The following is a 21,709-nucleotide window of genomic DNA, read 5'->3' as shown; positions in this document are numbered from 1 at the left end:
TTGATGTCTTTCAGACTATGATCCAAACTTAGATCGATAAAATTTATTTTACAAAATTATTAATGAAATATAATATTTTTATGATAATTCTTGTTAACGTCAAAGCTCTAGTTTACTGCTCAACACAATATAAAATTCTTTTTCTTATTTTTTTAATCCGCTTGATGTTATCTAGTTTGGTCCTGTGAAGAAATGTTGAGTGTGCCCTGTTTCTCGTATTCATGTCTTATTTCTTCGAGAGTTTGAAATTATGAATAATATGTTCCCATCTTATTCATTTCTTATTTCTTCGAGACTTTGAAATTAAGATTAATATATTCCTATCTTGATTGGGGAAGGTCTATTAATAGGGACAAATTAGTTAATTAATTAGGTAGGAGTCCTTCAAGTCTTAAAAATTGGATAGAAATGACAAATATTATTAATTAGATTAAAAGATGTTTTTCAATAGTCACAAATTTTTAACTTTTATACTTTACTTCAATAATTATCGTAATTGTGGAAACAACTTCTTTAGTTGTCCAAAAAAATTTAATGATTATTTTGACAACTACAAAAGATATTATTAATTTACTCCTTTTATTAATATTAAAAATAAAAAAGCAGAGAACAATAAAGGAAACCACTTGTTCTTTTTTAAAATTGAAAATCTATAAGACATTTTTAGCTAATGTTTTCAATGTAATAATCATGAGACTAAGTTTGTAGTTTTCTTGAAAATAAGATTTGTCATATTAGGAATGACGGATATAATATCTAGAATATTGTTAAAATATTGTAAAAAATGGTTGAACTATTTTTTCAAATAATTAGCTGCTTCCATGGATTTTCAATTGAAGATTTACTCTAACACTTTCTAGGTTGTTAATCAATGAGGTATACTAGATTATTTAAATGGTACTGCTAGTCCTTGGTTGCTTTTCTGTTGAGTATAGTGTTATTGTTTTTCATTAACCTGCAATGGTGAGATTATAGTGTCATGGTGTACCTTAGCATAGGCATATATTGGGTAGAAATAACATTTAGTTTGAGTTTCATGTATAAGTTAAAACACAATCATTGTTTTGCGGTTGTTACTTCTTGGAGAAGTCTTGAGAAGATAATCTGCAATTTAGCAGTTTTTATAATGAATTGTGTTATAAATTTTTAAATGCTAACCTGATCTATGTTGTCATTGATACAGAATTTCCGGGTAGTGCTACAACCAACTAACAAAAGTAGAAAATTGTAAATCACTTTCGTGAGAGGAAAATCTCCTAGCCTTTTTAATTAAGTTTAAGATCATTAAATCTCATACTAGAATTGATAGTTATTTTTTGCCAAGTACCTTTGCTTTTGATCACTTAATTCTCATTGTTTCTATTAAGGCATATATTTTTATCTGATCTTCTCATATCACTATTGGTTACTCCATTAGTTCCTTATCTCTTTTCCTCTATATATGTTTCATGTACAATCGAAGAGCTGAACATTCTACTTTGAGACTCGTTATTGACCTAAAATATTAGGTCAATAACAATTAGGATTATCGCTAAGTTTGGAGTCTCATAAATAGGAGTCTAAAGTTCTTTAGCCTCGCTTTTTTTTACGGTATTGATTATATTATTTTGATATGTTGGGTAATATTTATTTATGTCTATATAACTCTTAAGTTTTTTATATGTTGAATTGATTATCTTTTATTTTTGAAGCTTATTTAAGCGACTTAATGTCATTTGTTAACAAGATTAAAGTTGTATTGAAAACCCTTGGGAAAACTTTTAGAAAAAATGATAAGAAAAAAAATATTTTTGGAAATGGGTTAAGATTTTTTTGATTTTTTAAGACCATCACCTCGGGTTGTGATTCCTTTGGTGTGGGGGATTAGGCTTGACCTCTACTATGTTGATTAATTCAAAAAGTTACAAAATGTTAAAGGGGACATGAACCATACCCCTAACCAGGAGATTACAGCTTCACAAAAACGAGAGGGGAAGGAGTATGATAGAAAGTGATAGAATCGTTAATTCGTTTTGATGATAGACAAAAAGCGCAAAGAACAGTAGCAAATGTACGCATCAAAGAAGTCAAGCTAGAGTCCAAGATCAAGTACAATAGAGTTATTCGTCAAAGCCAAAATAATATATTAAAGGTACAAGTTAATACAAATAAGAAAAACCTTGAATATATTATTAAGGAAGGAAGTTATGTATAATAAGGATTCTAAATTAAAAAAGAATCCTTGTTTAAATATAACTTTCTTACCTTATTAGTAAGGATTGTACAAGGCAACAACTATATAAGAAGGATACGAGGCAGAGGGAGAAACTAACGACTTCACGCAGAGAACAAGAGAGAATTATTCACCAAATTGAGGTCTTCAAGATTGATATGATTGCCACGGTCAAAACATTCTTGAGTGAGAAGGTTTTTATCGTGTAGAACTATTTGTCTTGTTTTTGTTCTTAATTGTAATTTACAGTTTATTGTACAAAGGGTGGGTTTGGCTCTTTGTAGGGTTGATTGTTAGCAAGAGTTGTAACAAAAGGTGGGTTTGGCCTTTTGGAGAGATCGATTGGACCTAATCGAGGGAGTAGTAGAGATAAGACTTTTGATTATTGAGTTGTAATCACAAAATCTTATAGTTGAATTAATAAAACGAGGTTTTTCCTTCCCTGAGAGAGGAAGGTTTTAATTCAATAAGTGTTTGTGTTTTTACTCTGTCTTTACTTAAAAGCAACTTACACGAACCTGGTTTGTGTTATGGGGTAAGGTTTCTTCAATTGGTATCAGAGCAGGTCTTTTCGTTAAAAGATTCACACCTTGAAAAGACTCAATGGCAGCACCACCTACCCCACAAGAGGGAGCTTCACAAACACGACCACCACTGTTCAATGGCAAATATTATGGATGGTGGAAAAATCGTATGATGGACCATCTTATTGGCAAAAACCCTGATCTATGGGGAGTAATTCTAGATGGTCCAACCATACCTATGAAAACAGCAATTGATGGAATCACCAAAATTCCAAAAGAAAGAAAGGAATGGAATGTTGAAGACAAGCTTGCAATTCAAAACAATGCCAAAGCCAAGAAAATTCTGATATGTGGCATAGGACCAGACGAATATAATCGAATCTCGTCATGTCAAGATGCCAAACCCATATGGGAAACACTGCAAACAGCTCATGAGGGAACAACGCAAGTCAAGAAGTCTAAAATTGATAACTTGAACAGGCAATATGAGTTGTTCAGGATGGCAGAAGGAGAGACTATTCAAGACATGCACACCAGGTTCACCTCCATCATCAATGAGATGTACTCTTTAGGAGAGATAGTGCCTAACAGAAAAGCAGTAAGGAAACTCGTGAGTGTCCTTCCTGAAACTTGGGAAAGCAAACTCAAAGCTATCACTGAAGCCCGTGACCTGGACTCACTGGGAATGGATGAGTTAATTGGTAATCTCATCACATACGAACTTAAGAAAAACCAAGAAAAGGAAATTGGAGGAAAAAGAAAGAAAAGGAACCTGGTTCTAAAGGCTACTGCATCAGATGATTTTGAAGATGAAAATATCGCCCTCATAACGAAAAGGTTCACTAGAATGCTAAAGAGAGGGCAGACCTTTCAAAAGAAAGCTTTTCAAAAACCATCTGAAAACACTAAAGACCAGGTTTGTCATAAGTGTGGGAGTCCAGATCACTTCATAAAATTCTGTCCACTTTGGGCTGTAGAGCAAAAAAAGGTAAACTTTGAGAAAGGTAAAGACATCAAAAAGGATAAGTTTGTTCCCTCAAACAGAAGAATGACAACTCAAGAGGCAGACATGTCAATGAAGAGGGCTTTTGCAGCAATGGGGAATTCATCTGATGAAGAGTTTGAGGGTGATGAGACAGAAAACCAGTCTCTTCTTGCACTAGAACAAGAAGATGATTATGAATTTCTTGCCCTTGTAGCAGTGGAAACCAAGGAAGAAAGGGAAACTTGCAGATCACAAGAAACCATACTAGCACTCATGGCTGGATCAGATTCTGAAGAGGAAAAAGAAGAAGAAGATACAAATGAAAAGGTTAGTCTTCATCACTTACAAGACAATCTAGGTTCATACTCAAAAAGAGAGCTAGAATCCTTACTCTACACTCTCATTGATGCATATAAAAGCATAGACTCATAAAGGGAACTGATAATGGAAGACTATGCATCACTAAGAGAAGAAAACAAGAGTCTTGAAAAACAGAATCTTCATCTTTTATCTAAGAATACCAAACTAAGTAAAAATCTAGAATTGGTAACTAAAAGGAATGAAACACTCTCCAAAGAGCTTCTTGTGACTAAAACTGAAGCAGAAAATGGAATGAGATGGACCAGGTCCTCCATACTGCTTGACAGCATTCACAAGAATCGCACAATTGAGAAACATGAGATAGGTTTTGATAGAACCAGCTCTCAAGTAAAAAATCCCAACATAGACTGTTTATGCATGCACTGTGGACTGGTAGGACATAAAAGCCATGATTGTCAAAAGAAACAAACAGCTCATAACAAAAACTTGAAATCCTTGAGAAAACCTCATCATGATAAACCCAATGAGCAAAAACAAATCCCTACAGACAAATCTCTTTCTATCTGGGCCAGAAGAAATCTTATCCACTCATTCCCTAAGCTTAAATCAAAGTGGATTTGGGTACCAAAATCTAAAATTCAACAATAAATTGCAGGGATCAGTGAAGAGGAAGCAGCAACAATGGTACTTGGATAGTGCATGCTCAAGACACATGATTGGAGATAAAAGAAGCTTCCTCTCACTCAAGAACATCAAAGGCGGAAACGTTGCCTTTGGTAATGGTAAAAGTGGTGAAATTTAGGGAATTGGAAAGGTTGGATCAATGGATACTCATGCAATTGAGAATGTATATTATGTGAATGGTCTACAACATAACCTTTTGAGCGTATCTCAAATATGTGATAAAGGAAACAACGTTCTCTTTACAGAAAAAGAATGCAGAGTAACAAACTCAGTGACTGGAAACCTCGTTCTACTAGGAAAGAGACACAAGAATGTGTACAAAGTCAAGACTGTTGACTCCAAGGAAGATAATCTTAAATGTCTAAGTGCAGTCTCAGATTGCTCCATGCTATGGCACAAAAGAATGGGATACATTAGCATGACAACTATAAACAAGCTCATATCTAAAGACCTGGTTAGGGGATTGCCAACCAAAAGTTTCAAGGACAACCAAGTATGTGGAACCTGCATTCAAGGAAAACAGGTTAGGTCATCCTTCAAACCAAAGTTGACAGTAAGTACTACTAAGCCACTCGAACTGCTTCACATGGATTTATGTGGACCAATGCGTATACAAAGCAGGGGTCGAAAAAGAAATGTGTTTGTAATAGTTGATGACTACTCAAGATTCACTTGGACATTGTTTCTTGCAACAAAGTATGAGACATTCACTATGTTTGAAGTTTTTGCAAAGCTGGTTCAGAAGAAATTCAACAAAGAAATAATCAGCATCAGATCTGATCATGGACTAGAGTTTGAGAACTCACAATTCCTACAATTTTGTACTACAAATGGGATTGAGCATAACTTCTCAGCACCTAGAACACCACAACAAAATGGTGTTGTTGAGAGGAAAAATAGAACAGTGGAAGATATTGCAAGAACAATGTTAATCTCAAGCAAACTTCTAAAATTCTATTGGGCTGAAGCAGTAAATACAGGATGCTATTTAATAAATAGATGTATGATCAGATCAGTGTTAAACAAAACACCATATGAGCTACTAAAAGGAAGAAAACCAAATCTAGCACATCTTAGGGCCTTTGAATGTGTATGTTTTATACACAATAATGACAAAGACAATTTGGAAAAATTTGATGCCAAGAGTGATGAAGGAATTTTTCTAGGCTACTCATCACAAAGCAAGGCCTACAAGGTACTGAATAAAAGAACAAACCGTGTAGAAGAAAGTGTCCATGTTGTTTTTAATGAACATACTAGTGAAATTGAAGGAAATTCAGAGGATGAACAAAATGAGGAAACCTGCTCCAAGCGATCAGACCCAAAAACATGGGAAAAAGAAACCATACCATCTGAAATAGGAGATAAGTCTGCTGACGAAACTAGTTCATCTGCACCTCAAGAACTAGTGAGTATTCCCACTCATAATTGGAAACATCAAAGCTCTCCCTCTCTGCAAAGTCTTCTTACTCCTCTTAACTCAGGCATATCTACAAGATCCAAATTACGTGGTATGTGTGCATTCTCTGCCTATGTGTCCCTGATTGAGCCTAAAAATATAAAGGAAGCGTTGCTAGACTCTGAATGGATTGGTGCTATGCAAGAAGAACTCAACCAATTTGAAAGAAGCAAAGTGTGGAACCTGGTTCTAAAGCCCCAAAACAGAACAGTAATAGGAACTAGGTGGGTGTTTAGAAACAAGCTCGATGAGCAAGGTCAAATAGTGCGCAACAAAGCTAGGCTAGTTGTACAGGGATATAACCAACAAGAAGGTATATACTATGATGAAACCTTCGCACCAGTAGCAAGAATTGAGGCCATTAGAATACTGGTTGCATGTGCTGCTCACATGGAGTTTAAACTCTACCAAATGGATGTCAAAAGTGCCTTTCTAAATGGTTACCTACAAGAAGAGGTGTATGTAAAACAACCTCCAGGTTTCGAAAATACCATATATCCTGATCATGTATATAAATTGGACAAAGCACTCTATGGGTTAAAATAAGCACCAAGAGCATGATATGATCGATTGTCTACTTTTCTTCTCACACATGGATATACAAGAGGCAAAATTGACAATACTTTGTTTCTTCGAAAACAAGGTAAAGATCTGTTCATAGTCCAAGTATATGTAGATGACATCATATTTGGAGGAACCAATGACTCACTAGGAGTAGAATTTGCTCAACTAATGGATAGTGAGTTTGAGATAAGTATGATGGGAGAATTGAACTTCTTCTTGGGACTTCAAATTAAGCAAACTCTGGTTGGAACATCAATTCATTAACAAAAGTACATCAAGGAATTACTGAAGAAGTATGATATGAATGAAGCTAAGACAAATGATACTCCCATTGGGACAACAACAAAGCTTGATAAAGATGAACCAGGTTCACCAGTCAATGACACTAGATATAGAGGTATGATTGGATCACTCCTGTATCTCACTGCTAGAAGACCTGATATAGTGTTTAGTGTTGGTCTATGTGCAAGATTTCAGTCTTGCCCAAAGGAATCACATCTAAAAGTTGTCAATAGAATCCTGAGATATTTGAAAGGTACAATAAACCTGGTTCTCTGGCATCCAACTGGTGACTCTTTTTATCTAAAGGGATTTGCTGACGCTGATTATGCAGGACACATGGTTGATAGAAAAAGTACTTTTGGGATGGCACACTTTTTAGGACCATGTTTAATATCCTGGGCAACAAGAAAACAAAATTCATTGGCTCTATCTACTGCAGAGGCTGAGTATGTTGCAGCTGCTTCATGTTGTGCCAAACTTCTTTGGATAAAACAACAGCTTAAAGACTTTGGTATAGGAACAGGTTGTATTCCTATTCTATGTGATAACACAAGTGCTATAAACATGGACAAAAACCCAGTTCAACACAAGCGCACCAAACACATAGATGTTAGGCATCACTTTCTTCGTGATAATGTTGAAAAGGGAAACATAATAATGGAGTTCTGTAAAACTGAGAATCAAGTTGCTGATATTTTCACGAAGGCACTAGGAAGAGAGTCATTTCAGAAAAATAGACTTGAGTTAGGGCTCATCTACTTAGAATGAACTATGCCCAACCAAGTTCTAATATGGTATAAACCAGGTTCAGTCAAGATGGTTCTACATAATCATTGCATTAAAAAAAAAAGGGAAAAAAATTTTAAATTAATAAAAAAAAAATAAAAAAAAATAAAAAAAAAATTATTGGGGGAAAACACTCTCATCTTCTCTCTCCCATGCCCCATCTCTGACAAGCAGGTGCAACCGTCACGGCACACGTCTCCTCGATGTCAATCCCCCATAATTACTCCAATACCTTGATTACAACACCAAAACCGTTCCCAATAAAGCACTCTCTCTAAACTAGCAACCAACTTTCTCTCATCTTCATTCTTCAGAAAACCCAGAAACCAAAATCCCTTCCATAACCATGACTAATCCACTTGTTGCTTACTCCGATGACGAAAGCTCGTCTGATAGTGCATATTCTCAGGGGGAAGAAAACCAAGTTGTTGATGGTGTGCCCGATCTTGGGGAGGAAAGCCAACTCCCAATCACACCTCCATCACCACCACCAAAAGCTCCATCACCACCACCAAAAGCTCCATCACCACCACAAAAAACTCCATCTCCACCACCAAAAGCTACATCCCCACCACCACAAGTAACCCCTTCACCATCACCAGTCCAAGGAGCATCTTCACCTGTCGTTACTGACTCCCCACCACCACCCATCATCAAATCTCCCCCATCACCAGTCCAAGAAACTCTAACATCACCGGTCCACGAAACCCCACTTTCACCAAACCCAACATCTCCCACAGCCGCTGTCCCACCCATCCCCCCTTCTTCACCATCTCACCACACATTCTCAAAACCCACCACTCTCTCCAATCCATGATGATATTCTTTTGAATTCTCCTCACCCTAAAAAACCAAGGTGTCCAAGAAAGCACATTGCAGTCAAACAGGTTCGTCCACACAGGCCAGTCACAAGGAGTGCACATGTGGTAAAACCAGCTGATGATGCAACATCTGGGGTGAAGCGTCGCCGATTGGGTAAGTCTCATGTTCCTTCATCAGTCTCCCCATTGGATCTTGCTTCTAATACTGATGCTATGTCTGAGGGTAAACAATCAGCTACTCCTCCATCCAAATCAAAATCTGCAAAAAGCAATGCAGATAAATTTCTAAAAGTGGGAAGGAAAAAGTACTTCCAAACCAAATCAGTGCTTAGGGGTAGAACTTTTCACCCTGATATACTTTCAATGGATCTAGTGAAGCAGGTTTGCGAACTCCTAAGGTTTCAAGGGTGGGAGGATTTATTTGTAGAACCCAGTTTGATTTATGAAAAGGAAGTGGTCGAATTTTATACGAACTTGGTCATCCTAGAAGGAGATGTGGTGTCGTCTAGTGTTAAGGGAGTTGACATTGCGTTTGATGCAACCAAGCTTGGGGAAATCTTGCATATACCATCTGTGGGTATAAATGAGTACAATTGGGGTTTTGATAAGTATTCTAGTCTGCCAGCTTGATTCTCTCAAGGTAGAGTCAATTCTAGGGCTCAAACTGTTTTAAAGGGAATAATGCGATTGTTGCATAAGCTTCTTTTTGAGATAGTTCATAAGGTGATACTGCCTAGAGGTCATCAACGTCACATTGCCTCCATAAGAGACATGGGACTTATGAACGCACTTGAGTGCAAAGAGCGCATTGATTGGCCTACACAGATTATCAAACATCTTGCTAGAATTGTGGATCCTAAGTTAGGCTCTCATCAGTTAGCTTTTGGAAATCTATTGACTAGGGTGTTTGATGCTTTTGAAGTACCTTTGGGAGAAGGCAGGATTTTAACTCGTGCAGATATGTTCACTCAAACTATCCTTGCTGATTGTGGCATTTCTAAGTCGGAGCAGGTTGCAACTGCGTCTCCACGTACATCTGGTCCTGTTGCTCAGTTACTTAGGGAACTTAAAGTAGCTGAAGAAAAGAACGCTTCTCTTGAATCAGACAACCAGAAGTTACGTGCTGAGCTCGATTCCTCAAATGCTTAAATACACAAGTTGAAGGATCAGTTGGTGCAGCAACAACTTGCTAACAATGCAAGAGTTGACAGAGTTTTGGATATGCTGGCTTCTGCTTCAACTAAGCCTGGTCAACCTCCACAGTGATAAAACATGTTGTCTGAACCTGGTTCTCTTAGTTGGTTTCACTCTGTATTGTTGCTCCTTGTTCACTCTATTTTGTTGCCAGAACACTTTACATTGCTCAACTGGCTGGGCGTATTTTGTTGCTATGGATATTGATTAGTGTTGATTAGCCGCTGTTGTTGTCTTTTTGATTCGTCAAAAGGCGGAAGAGTTATTTGCGCATACATCACACGCTACATGTTTGTCTTCATCAAAAAGGGGGAATATGATAGAATGTGATAGAATCGTTAATTCGTTTTGATGATAGACAAAAAGCGCAAAGAACAGTAGCAAATGTACGCAGCAAAGAAGTCAAGCTAGAGTTCAAGATCAAGTACAATAGAGTTATTTGTCAAAGCCAAAATAATATATTAAAGGTACAAGTTAATACAAATAAGGAAAACCTTAAATATATTATTAAGGAAGGAAGTTGTGTATAATAAGGATTTTAAATTAAAAAAGAATCCTTGTTTAAATATAACTTTCTTACCTTATTAGTAAGGATTGTACAAGGCAACAACTATATAAGAAGGATACGAGGCAGAGGGAGAAACTAACGACTTCACGCAGAGAACAAGAGAGAATTATTCACCAAATTGAGGTCTTCAAGATTGATAGGATTGCCACGGTCAAAACATTCTTGAGTGAGAAGGTTTTTATCGTGTAGAACTATTTGTCTTGTTTTTGTTCTTAATTGTAGTTTACAGTTTATTGTACAAAGGGTGGGTTTGGCTCTTTGTAGGGTTGATTGTTAGCAAGAGTTGTAACAAAAGGTGGGTTTGGCCTTTTGGAGAGATCGATTGGACCTAATCGAGGGAGTAGTAGAGATAAGACTTTTGATTATTGAGTTGTAATCACAAAATCTTATAGTTGAATTAATAAAACGAGGTTTTTCCTTCCTTGAGTGAGGAAGGTTTTAATTCAATAAGTGTTTGTGTCTTTACTCTGTCTTTACTTAAAAGCAACTTACACGAACCTGGTTTGTGTTCTGGGGTAAGGTTTCTTCAGAGTAGCCTATATAATCTCCTTCTTTATGTAAAAACAAAATTGTTATTAGCTTACGAAAAAATTACATTTTTCATATTTTTTTCCTCATGAAAGGTACTTTCCATTTATCGAGTTGAATTATGCCTTTAACCTCTTGATTAAGATATTGCCAAGAAAAGATATAGGTTTTATTTCCACTAGTAAAGGCCATCTTCGCAAAGTAATCAACAACCGTATTAGCTTCTCGATAACAATAAATGAAGTTGACATTAACATTGCTAACACTTTTGTGAGTTCATATATGATCTTTTTCAACTTTAGATTAGTAGTGCTCATGTTTTTTGACATGATAGTAATTACCAAAGAATCCATTTAGGTGGTGAAATATTTAATTCCTTTCTCACACCAATTAGCACCAAATCTGACACAGTAGCTTCTGTTTGGTTGTTGTTGGTGAACTATACTGCCTTAAAGAAGGCCATATAAAAATTTACCATCTTTGTCTCTAACTATGCCCCCAATACCCGTTTGTCCTGTATCCTTGATGAAATTCCATCAACGTTGACTTTGAATTACCTTGCTTTTGGTTTTTGCCAGACGACTTGTATGACATTCCTCCTGCGTTGCAGTCTTTCAATATTCTCACACATGCTAGGCCAGCTGCCCATTTTATTAATAGTGGGGAAAATGATCTTGAGTGCTGTAGTGATATTCCATAATACCTGATACTCCATTTTCTTGTGGTACATTTTGTTTTGAACCCCAAACTTACAAGCTGCCCATTCTTTCTAGATTTCCCATATAATTATCGGAGCAGTTTGAATTATCAAATCGTGTACGTTATTTTTCATTTCAACACTCCATCATTTATTGAATATTCTTATGGTAGAAACATATTGATGAATAATGCGTAAGGAGGCACCAATACAATTTCATATATGAGTTGCAGCCTTCCCTCGTGTAAACCTGTGTTGAATTAAATCTATTACAAGGTCATTGCAACAATAACATTCAACATTTGAATGATTATCAAATCTATGTGCCACTTAATTAAAAGACAATTTTTCTTTGCATAATCTCCAAGAAAGAAATGAGATCTTAAAAGGAATAGATTTATGCTACAAATATTGCAGAAACTCATCTTTTTGCTTGATATTTCTCACCAGATTTGTTAGAATAGTGACCATCTTCAGTACAAGTCCAAATGGGATCGTCATCTTGATCATTATGGCCAATGTCCATGTTCATAATGCTTTGAACAATATTTGCAGGAAGTACACAAGACAGGGTTCTTTCGTCCCATCTTCCATCTAGCATAAAGTCTTTAACACATAGTTTGTCAAGGAGCTTATCACTATATAGAAAAGGAATAAGGGCTAAAGGGACAAAAATTGTCCATCTATCCCACCAAAAATTGATATTACCATTGTTAATGTTCCATTTGATTTGATGTTTTGCTATATTTGTTGACCAAACAAGACTTTTCCATCCGTAAGAGTTACCAGAGCTCCATATCTTTTGAGCGTTATGTTTATAAGCACGATACTGATTCTTCAAAAAAATCAGCCCCTTAGTCTCCACCACCTTTTGATAGCAAGGGTGATAGAGATATCAACTAAACTTTTAATACCTATACCCCCTTTCTCTTTAGGACAACATAAGTTAGTTCAAGAGCTCCACTGATATTTCCTTATTTCATTTGAAGACCCCCAATAAAACCTCACTATGTGTTTCTCAATGGTGTTTAGAGTACCTGTAAGAGGGTTAAGCACAAATATAATATAAAGGTGAAGAGACTGAAGGAGTCTCTTTATGAGTGCTGCTCTTCCCTTAACAATGAGCATCTTTCCTTGCCAACCATTCAACCTTAGCTTTTGACCACTTTTGAAATTATGATATCAAAATACTTCACTTTCTTTCTTCCAGAATATAGTGTACAACCCAAATAAGTGAAAGGAAAACACTTGTCCATAAATCCTGTACGTTGCCTCAACCTATTGATTTTGTAGGGACTAGCTTTGGTGTCTGTAAGAAAGAAGCTCTTATCTTCATTAACTTTTTGACCTGAAGTCTTTTCATATCTTTTGATTTTCTTCATAACCGTCTTGACAGTTCTATTTTTAACGTTCCTTTAAGCCTTTAAGTTGAAGAGAAAGGAGGCTTACATTTTAGAATTTCCAATGAAGTTTCAAAAGGCTAAACCGATCTTCATTAAGACCTACTCATCGCTTTGAATTACCAAATAAATCTAAAACTAGTTCAAAATCTAGAATAATCACTTTTAGAGACATATAAGGCCAAAATAATTAACTTGTGGAATTATACCTTTTTAATAGACAAGCATGGAAGTAGGCTTATATATTTTATTAATTAAAAATAAATATAATTATTTAATAAGTGTCAATAGTTAGTGGCCTATTTTAAAGAAATTATATTTAATATTATCACTATCTTTATTTTTAAAAATCAAATACTGCGAAAAGTATTTTAAAATATGCCAATACGTTCATACATAAATATGTCATGCACATAAAAATATAAATTCATTATTTTGTCTTTAGTTTTCTCTACACATAACCTTTTATTTTGGTTTCTCATATCCACTATCCTTTTTGCGAATACTATTTATTTTTATAATATATAATTTATCATCAACTTATCCTATAATAAAGTTTATAAGTTTTAAATAACATACATATATAATACTATACTTTATAATAAATGATTTTAGATCACAAACATTATATAATATTTTAACATTTAGTCTCATTTATTATTTATTTTTATTTTTTGGAAACTCCATTTATGTATTTACATTCAAATTACAAATCACATATTACTATATAATTACACCCGACTACTACAAAACGTCATATTTTCATAAATTCAACATTTATATATTTTTAGGATAAGTTCTATGGTATACCTATATTTTTCGGCATATAAAAAAGAAAAACTTACATAAATCGATAACATTAAAAAAATATTTTACCATTAATAGCAATACCATTTTTTTTCTCATTTGATCACTTTTAATGTATTTATAATGCATAGACAATTTATTATTCACATATGATACAAGTTTTATTGATGGATAATACATTTATTACATATTTTAATACAATTATAATACAATGTGTCAATTTCTTACCAAACAAGCATAATATATAAAAAAAATAATGATAATACATATATATTGCATACATAATTCACTTTTAATACGTATTACAAATTTAATATATTATTGCTAAAAATCATAATTGTTTATTAAAATGTACTCATTCAAGTATTTTTTTCCTATAAAAATTGTCGTACATTTGAAATGCATTATTTTACTATATGATAAACATACTACTACTAATTTTATATAATACACATATACATGCTATTAATTGTTTTTGCTCTTTTTCTTAAACTAATTTACTTATCATTGATTTCAAAATAAAAATAAATAAATAAGGTTTCCTAATTATTTTTCCTAAATTGAGTTTAGGGACTATGTTTGGATAGGCTCTGAGGGATGCGTAAAATCATTCCCTCGAGAAAAAAAACCCTTATTCAGAATCAACGTGATTTCACAAATTAAAACAGAATTTATATTTACATATTTAATAAAAAATGAATTTTTCTAATATTAAATTAGGCGGCGACTCAAAAAACAATTTTTTTAAAAAAAATCAAAGTGATAACCATATTATGTTGTGAACTGTTTTGCCTAGTTCGACCACTAGATTGTGAGGTCTAACATTACCCCCATTATGAACATTTATCCTCGACTAGGACTTTAGACACCTTTTAACATAAAAGACTCAAAACTAGTAGCCAATCATGCATTCAAACTCATGTAAATTCACAAAACCGAGGAGTCCAAGCTAAACATACTCAATACATGATAAGGAAGGTAGGAACTAGGCCTAGCAATCCAATATACATGAAATTTAAACTACGCATGTCAGAGGAGGAACTACCATGTCCAAACAAAAAGCGTGCTCCACTCGGTTAAGTTAAAGACATTTTCTTTTAAGTTCTTTTATTTATTAATTTTTTTTCTTTCAAATTATACGGATTGGGATTATGCAAGGTGAACTTATGTGGTTTGGGACGAACCACGTCTTCATAAATTGATCATGTGAATTTGCCTCCCATCAACCCCACTCCATCTGACTTGTCATCCCAATTTAGAAGCCCTCCTCAGAACCACAAAATGCAAGTAAGATGCATAGTTCGTTATATCTGAATGGGCATTAAATAAGGTTCTGCAATATTCTAAACATCATTCTCCAAAATTCTTTCACCATCATTGTGTAAAACATGGTTGTAATGATGAAACTGCTGCAAGATGTGGTTATTAATATACTTTTGATGCTTCCAGTCAAATCTCTCATGAGACTCAAATGTCTTTCAAAATCTTGTTACACTCTCGTGCAATCCTCTACTTTTGTGAATCATCATCTTAACCGTCCCACAACATTCAAAGATGACTTAATTCATTTTAAACGGTCAATCAAACAAGATGATGACCTACATAAAACTATCTTGTCTTTTCTTTCAGGTGATGATGAGAATTATCTCAGCCCCATTAATCCAGATCTAGATGTGCCTTGTATGACCTCTAATTATAGCAATGACTTTGATCAATTTATTGGTCCTTGCCAAGGTATAATTGCTTTGATGGATAACCTTACAACTGTATTATTTAATCCATCCACTAGAAATTATAGGCTGCTTCCACCCAGTCCTTTCAATATACCACCGCCTTTCAGTTATGCTATTGAATGCGTAGGGTTTGGCTTTGACAATATAGCAAATGATTAAAAAGTTATTAGAATTCTGGACGTTTATCTGGAAGACCATGGGTACCCTCAAGATTTTGAGAAAAAAATTGAGGTTTATGATGTGGATATTGATTTTTGGAGAGAATTGGATCACGCCGATCAAAATTTCGCCACTATATATTGGTTGCCTAGTTCTCAGATGTTTTACCAGGGGTCTTGTCATTGGATTTGAATCTCGATAGAAGAAGCACTGGTAATTCTTTCTTTTGATTTGAGTACTAAGACGTTTCACACAGCAAAAACGCCCGACAATTGTTATTTTATGAATGGTCCGTCTTGTGGCCTAGCTGTCTTGAATGATACTTTTACATTAATTTGTTATCCATGAACAGAAAGATCTAAGAATAAAAATGAATTTACATACATATGGCTTAGGAAGGATTACAGTGGATGTGATTCCTGGATTAAGAAATATACAATTAAAGGTCTTCCTATTCAATCTCCATTGGCAATTTATAGAGAATGTTTATTACTCTTTCAATGCAGTAATGGATTTTTGATGTCTTGCAATATTCGTTCAAATGAAGTCAGTGAGTACAATTTACACGGTTCTCCTATAAGCCTAAGAGTTATAATTTACAAGGAAAGCTTAACTCTAATTCCAAGAGGATACGGGAGTAGCACACAAATTGAAACATTTTAGGAAAGGTTTCACTCTCAACTTATCATCATTCAGAAATGAAATATTATTTTTTTGGATATTAACTGTTCAAAAGAGGACACGGCAGTTTATACAGGAAGAGTAGTGTCTTAGAGAACGTAGCTATGCTATGAGCCACTAGGTTTCACTTTTCAAGTATATTATACAATAATTTTACCTTGTTTATTACAGTCATGACCTATCAATCTATACTCATAGCCTATATCGAAGGAGGAATTCTCAACTCCAAGCTAAAGAATGTTCATCAATTCATCTTATGAAGTTTATAGGCAACATATACTCAAATTCACTACAACATGAGGAAATTCAAGCATGTAAACTCTTTTCTTTCAAAACACAAGTTTCACATGAACATGCATAGTGTAAGGAAATAATGGGAATATCTAAAACACACATGATATCACAACAAGAATAAACCATGAGGAACTTTTTATCTAAAGCCAATGGAAGAGTAAAAGGAAAAAGATGAGGATATTGGGACTTCATACGGCTTCAGCCTCCCAAGTAGCACCATCAACTAAATGATTCCTTCATAACACTTTCACGAAAGCAACTTCTTTGTTCCACAACTTCTTGACTTGCCAGTTCAAAATCTCATCTGGGACTTCCTCATAAGAAATACGTTCATCAAATCCCAAAACTTCTAATGGAACTATAGATGTGGGATCTCCAACACACTTCTTTAACATAGAGACGAGGAAAACAGGATGTACCGATGCCAACTCAATTGGCAAACAAAGATCATAAGCAACCTTAACACATTTAAAAATTTGATATGGGCCAACGGAATGGGGACTTAGCTTCCTTTTCTTACAAAACCTCATTACACTCTTCATGGTTGAGTTTTCAAGTGATCCAATCATGAACATCAAATTCAAGATCTTTTCTTCTATATGGGTTGTTTTCAACCTATCTCTTATAAGTCAAACTTTTTCCATAGCCTCATGAACTAACTCGGGTCCTATCAAGGGGACTTCACCCACCTCAAACCAACTTATGGGAGATCTACACCTCCTACCTCCTACCATATGGAGCCACAAATAGAGACATACCAATAATAGAGTCATAACTATTATATAAGCAAACTCAATCAATGGCAAATGATCGTCCTAATTTCCCTTGATACGATGAAACACAATCTTAACATATCTTCCAAATTTTGGATAGTACGCTCTGCTTGATCGTCAATTTGTGGATGAAAAGTCATTCTAAAATTAACTTTAGTGACAAGAACCTTTTGGAAAGACTTCCAAAACTGAGAATTAAAGTGAGTACCTCTATCAGAGATAATGGACAATGGTAGTGCATGCAACCTTGCCATTTCACTCTAATATGTCTTAGAAAAGTCCTCCACAGAATAACGAACCTTGAAAGGAATGAAATGGTTTTATTTCATCATTCAATATACTATAACCCAAATCAAGTCATGTTGTCACCGAGTACGTGACAGCGTACTATGAAGTTCAGATTTAAATCTTGTCACTTCCAAGTAGGTATACTAATATTTTGAGATGAACCTTCCGATATCTGATGCTAAACTTTCACTTGTTGGAAATTAGGACATCTAGCCACAAATCTCGTAATATCTTTCTTCGTCCCATTCCACCAATATGTCTCTTGCAAATCACTGTGCATCTTGGTGGCTCCCGGGTGAACGGAATACCGAGAACTCTGGGCTTTCGACAAGTTTTGTTCCCTCATGTCATAAATATTAGGAGCACACAAACAACCTTGATATCTAAGGACATCATCTTCCCATTGGGAGAAAGCCTCTATGGACTTTTTAAGCAATACTTTTTTCAATTCTACCAAAATTAGATCAAGACCTTGCTTGGGCTTTACATTTCCCCTATAAGATAATTATGATCCGATGTGAACCAGAACACCACCTTTTGTAGAGTCTACTAACTGAACACCTAACCAGGTCAATCTATGAAAATCCCAAACCAAATCTTTTTTATCAGCATCAACGTGAGGAACGCTACCCATAGATAAATGACTAAGAGCATCCGTACAACATTCTCCTCACGGGGGTGATAGAAACACTCATATCATAATCTTTTAATAACTCAAGGCACCTTTTTTGGTGAAGATTAAAATGATTTTGATTAAACATATATTGAAAACTCTTATCGTCAATGAAAACATCAATCTGAACCCATACAAATAATGCTTCCAAATCCTTAAGGCAAAAATGACTATCGCTCATTCAAGATTGTGGATAGGGTAGTTCTAGGTGAACCTTAAATTGCCTTGGATCATAGGCAATAACTTTTCCATTTTGCACAAGTAGACATCCCATCCAAATTTTATAGGTATCACATTACACAACAAAGCCATATGTACCTTATGGTAGAGTAAACACTGGAGCGGAAGTAAGTCTATCATCTTTAATTTCTCAAAAACTCTTCTCAAAAAGCTTTGGACCATATAACTTAGCTTTCTTTTGAGTCAATGTCGTCAATAGAGAGGCAATCGTAGAAAAATCCTCAACATACCTTTTATAATAAGATGATATAGGTCTAGGCCAACTTTTGACCGCATCTGTCTTAATAGGATCCACCTCAATACTGTTACTTGAAATAATATGACCTAAGAAATCCACAGAACTTCGCCAAAACTCACATTTGCTAAACTTTTTAAAGAGTTGTTGTTCCTTAATAATTTGCAACACAACCCTTAAATAACTAATGTGATCATCCTCACTTTTTGAATAAATCAATATATCATAAATAAACATAATTACGAATATATGAAGGTGTCGTCTAAACATTATATTCATCAAATCCATAAATACTACTAGAGCTCTAGTCAAACCAAGTGACATGACCAAATATTCAAATGACCATATCGGGTTCTTAAGCCCGTTTTCTGAATATCTTCTTCTTTCACCCTCAATTGGTGAAAATCGACTAGAGATCAATCTTAAAAAATTAGCTTACCCCTAAAAGGTTTTCAAGTGATGAGTCCTCAAAATGGACTCATTTTTGACCTTATTTTGCTGAAAATAATTTCCTCAAATGCTCATTCTATCTCAATAACTGATTAAAACTCTTAAGCTTCAGGTATTTGAAGTTTTGCGTAAGCATGGACACTTAGGTACAGAACTGGAACAAAAAGGATAAGAAGAGCTGAATATTAAAGCCTTAGCATCACCAATGTAATGACCCAAGAGCACCCCCTAGTCGTTACAGGCGTATTCAACCTCGAAGAGTTCTTATACAAGCCCTAAGAATACGTAATAGCATGTATCATAGAGTAAAAATACGAAAATTTAGAAGTTTTACTTTGGAAGTTCAACTTTATTTCATATATGAAAATAGAATCTATCTTTTTCATAATGTACCATCTAGACATAAAGGACTAGAAACTTGGGACATAACCCATACATCAATGAGAAAGTCTCGAAATAGGAAATACAATAATGTCTTTCAATCATAAGCAAAGAACTACAAGCTAGAATATAAGGGTCTTTTCCTCGGACTTGAGGACTAACCAACTTGGAGAAGCAAATCCAAGTGTCTTGAGAAATAGCCTTGAAATCTTCTCTAAAGACTCGTACCTACATTGTCTGGGAAAAGGGAAGAGAATATGGGTTAGTACATCACACGTACTATGTATGACTTCTATGCATAAAAATCATCAATGCATGTATAAAAGGACATTTTAGTAAAAAATATGTATGATACCAAGTAAATCCAATATGCACATAAAGTAAGCATCATAAGCAAATCCAACATAATATCTACCCAACATGTAGACAACCCAAGCAATACTTGTACAATGCAAAGAATAGAATCCCATAATCCTATCCAAATCTAAGTATCACATTAAGCAACCTACATTATACATACATTCATAATCTCATATTTCATCATGACATGATTTATTCATAACAATCATACATAACTTAACATATACAAGTCATAATCAACATAATCATAAAATAACACTACTAGAACCATCTCTTAGGATCCCACAAGTGCAATGTGTAATAGAAGTCCCATATCCTCCCTCATACTATGTATAAACACCTCAACAAAATCCCTAGTGAGAGCCCATACATTTCCTTTATTCATTTACTTTTACATCAGGGAAAAATTTGTAATTACCGACTTGAGACCATGAGAGCTACATGAAATTCGGTGTTCTACTCCCACATCAAAAAGAGAGGGTTAACACTTGCCTAAAGTGTAAACTTTCGTACATAGCTATCTAGGTGGATCCACTAAGCAAGAGCCCTATGTGGGCACATTGTTAAGAGATAAGGAGAATGTTACTAGAAACCCTAACTTGCTAAACGTGGTGTTTCCATTTCATGAGACAACACATATCTTTGAGAATTCGGACTTGCTAAACGTGAGGAAACCCATGCGCATAGTCGGACTTACTAAATGTCAGACCTCCATATCATTTACATGACCTTTCGGTGCTAAGAATTTGTTCCCTTTAGTAATCATATTTAGTCATCACATAAGTTCACATAAGCCTTTACAATACCCTTTATGTAAACATAGTATCATAATAGCTCATAAGTGTTCATAAGTGATAACAATCATTTCACTTTAGAAACACTAGCAAGTGAGTAAACCTTTCACTTTAACAATTCATTATAATCATGAGAACTACCTTTAAATCATATAACAATTATACCATAACATACATACATGCTTCATAGATAATTCAACTTTATAGGGGTAAGAATGGGAGAACCTGTCCGTCCACACCACAACAACACATTAGCTATAAGATCATTACTATCTAAGTAATTTACCTTTCATAATTGAGTTCAAATAAGAACTAACATTCATGCCTTTATCCCTTCATGAGACTTTATACTTCAATCACCCAAAATTGTATAACCAATAGATAACACAAAGTAATTCATGAAGTAACAACTTAGCTAACATCAATACAAACACTTGATATATTCATCATCTTCAACCAATTCACCATATCAAATCCAAGATTTATGAAATTGGATAAGAACATGGGTATAAGAGAATTTTAAGTGAACAAAAACAATTAACCACAATTATTCACTTAAGAAACCCAATGTAATCATAATTCATCATAATTGATTCACAAATTTAATTTTTGAAGAAGAATCATGTGTAGAGAAAAACCCTGGATTTTGGGGGTTTTAAAATCATCACTGAAGGAACCTCTTGGGGAAAGAAATCCCAAGAGTTAAAAGAAACAATAACTTATTGTAGTCTTAGACATAAATTGAGTTGAAATCTTTGAGAATTGGTCTTATTCTTGAAGCTCCAAGGTCCTTCAATGGATGTTTTGGGAAGAGAA

The 21,709-nt window shown here is 34.7% G+C and overlaps 3 protein-coding genes and 1 pseudogene across 3 annotated transcripts; 3 read left to right on the top strand and 1 right to left on the bottom strand.

Annotated features, from left to right (window-relative positions):
- Positions 1-2,815: 2,815 nt before the first annotated feature.
- LOC138342233 (uncharacterized) lies at positions 2,816-4,844 on the top strand. Its single transcript, XM_069294502.1, has 2 exons — positions 2,816-4,048; positions 4,698-4,844. The coding sequence occupies exons 1-2, from the start codon at positions 2,816-2,818 to the stop codon at positions 4,842-4,844; spliced, it is 1,380 nt and encodes a 459-aa protein (XP_069150603.1).
- Positions 4,845-7,049: 2,205 nt separating this feature from the next.
- On the top strand, positions 7,050-7,799 carry LOC138342231 (secreted RxLR effector protein 161-like). Its single transcript, XM_069294499.1, has one exon. It carries the CDS (start codon positions 7,050-7,052, stop codon positions 7,797-7,799), a length of 750 nt encoding a protein of 249 aa, XP_069150600.1.
- Positions 7,800-8,222: 423 nt separating this feature from the next.
- LOC104647232 (uncharacterized) lies at positions 8,223-8,573 on the bottom strand. The gene has a single exon (XM_010322213.1). It carries the CDS (start codon positions 8,571-8,573, stop codon positions 8,223-8,225), a length of 351 nt encoding a protein of 116 aa, XP_010320515.1.
- Positions 8,574-15,220: 6,647 nt separating this feature from the next.
- LOC104647236 (S-locus F-box protein type-4) lies at positions 15,221-16,767 on the top strand (annotated as a pseudogene).
- The last annotated feature ends 4,942 nt before the right edge of the window (positions 16,768-21,709 follow it).

Source organism: Solanum lycopersicum, chromosome 1 (genome assembly GCF_036512215.1).
Source record: "Solanum lycopersicum chromosome 1, SLM_r2.1".
NCBI lineage: Eukaryota > Viridiplantae > Streptophyta > Magnoliopsida > Solanales > Solanaceae > Solanum > Solanum lycopersicum.
The sequence above is the reverse complement of the archived record's forward strand: the minus strand, read 5'-3'. Positions and strand labels throughout refer to the sequence as shown.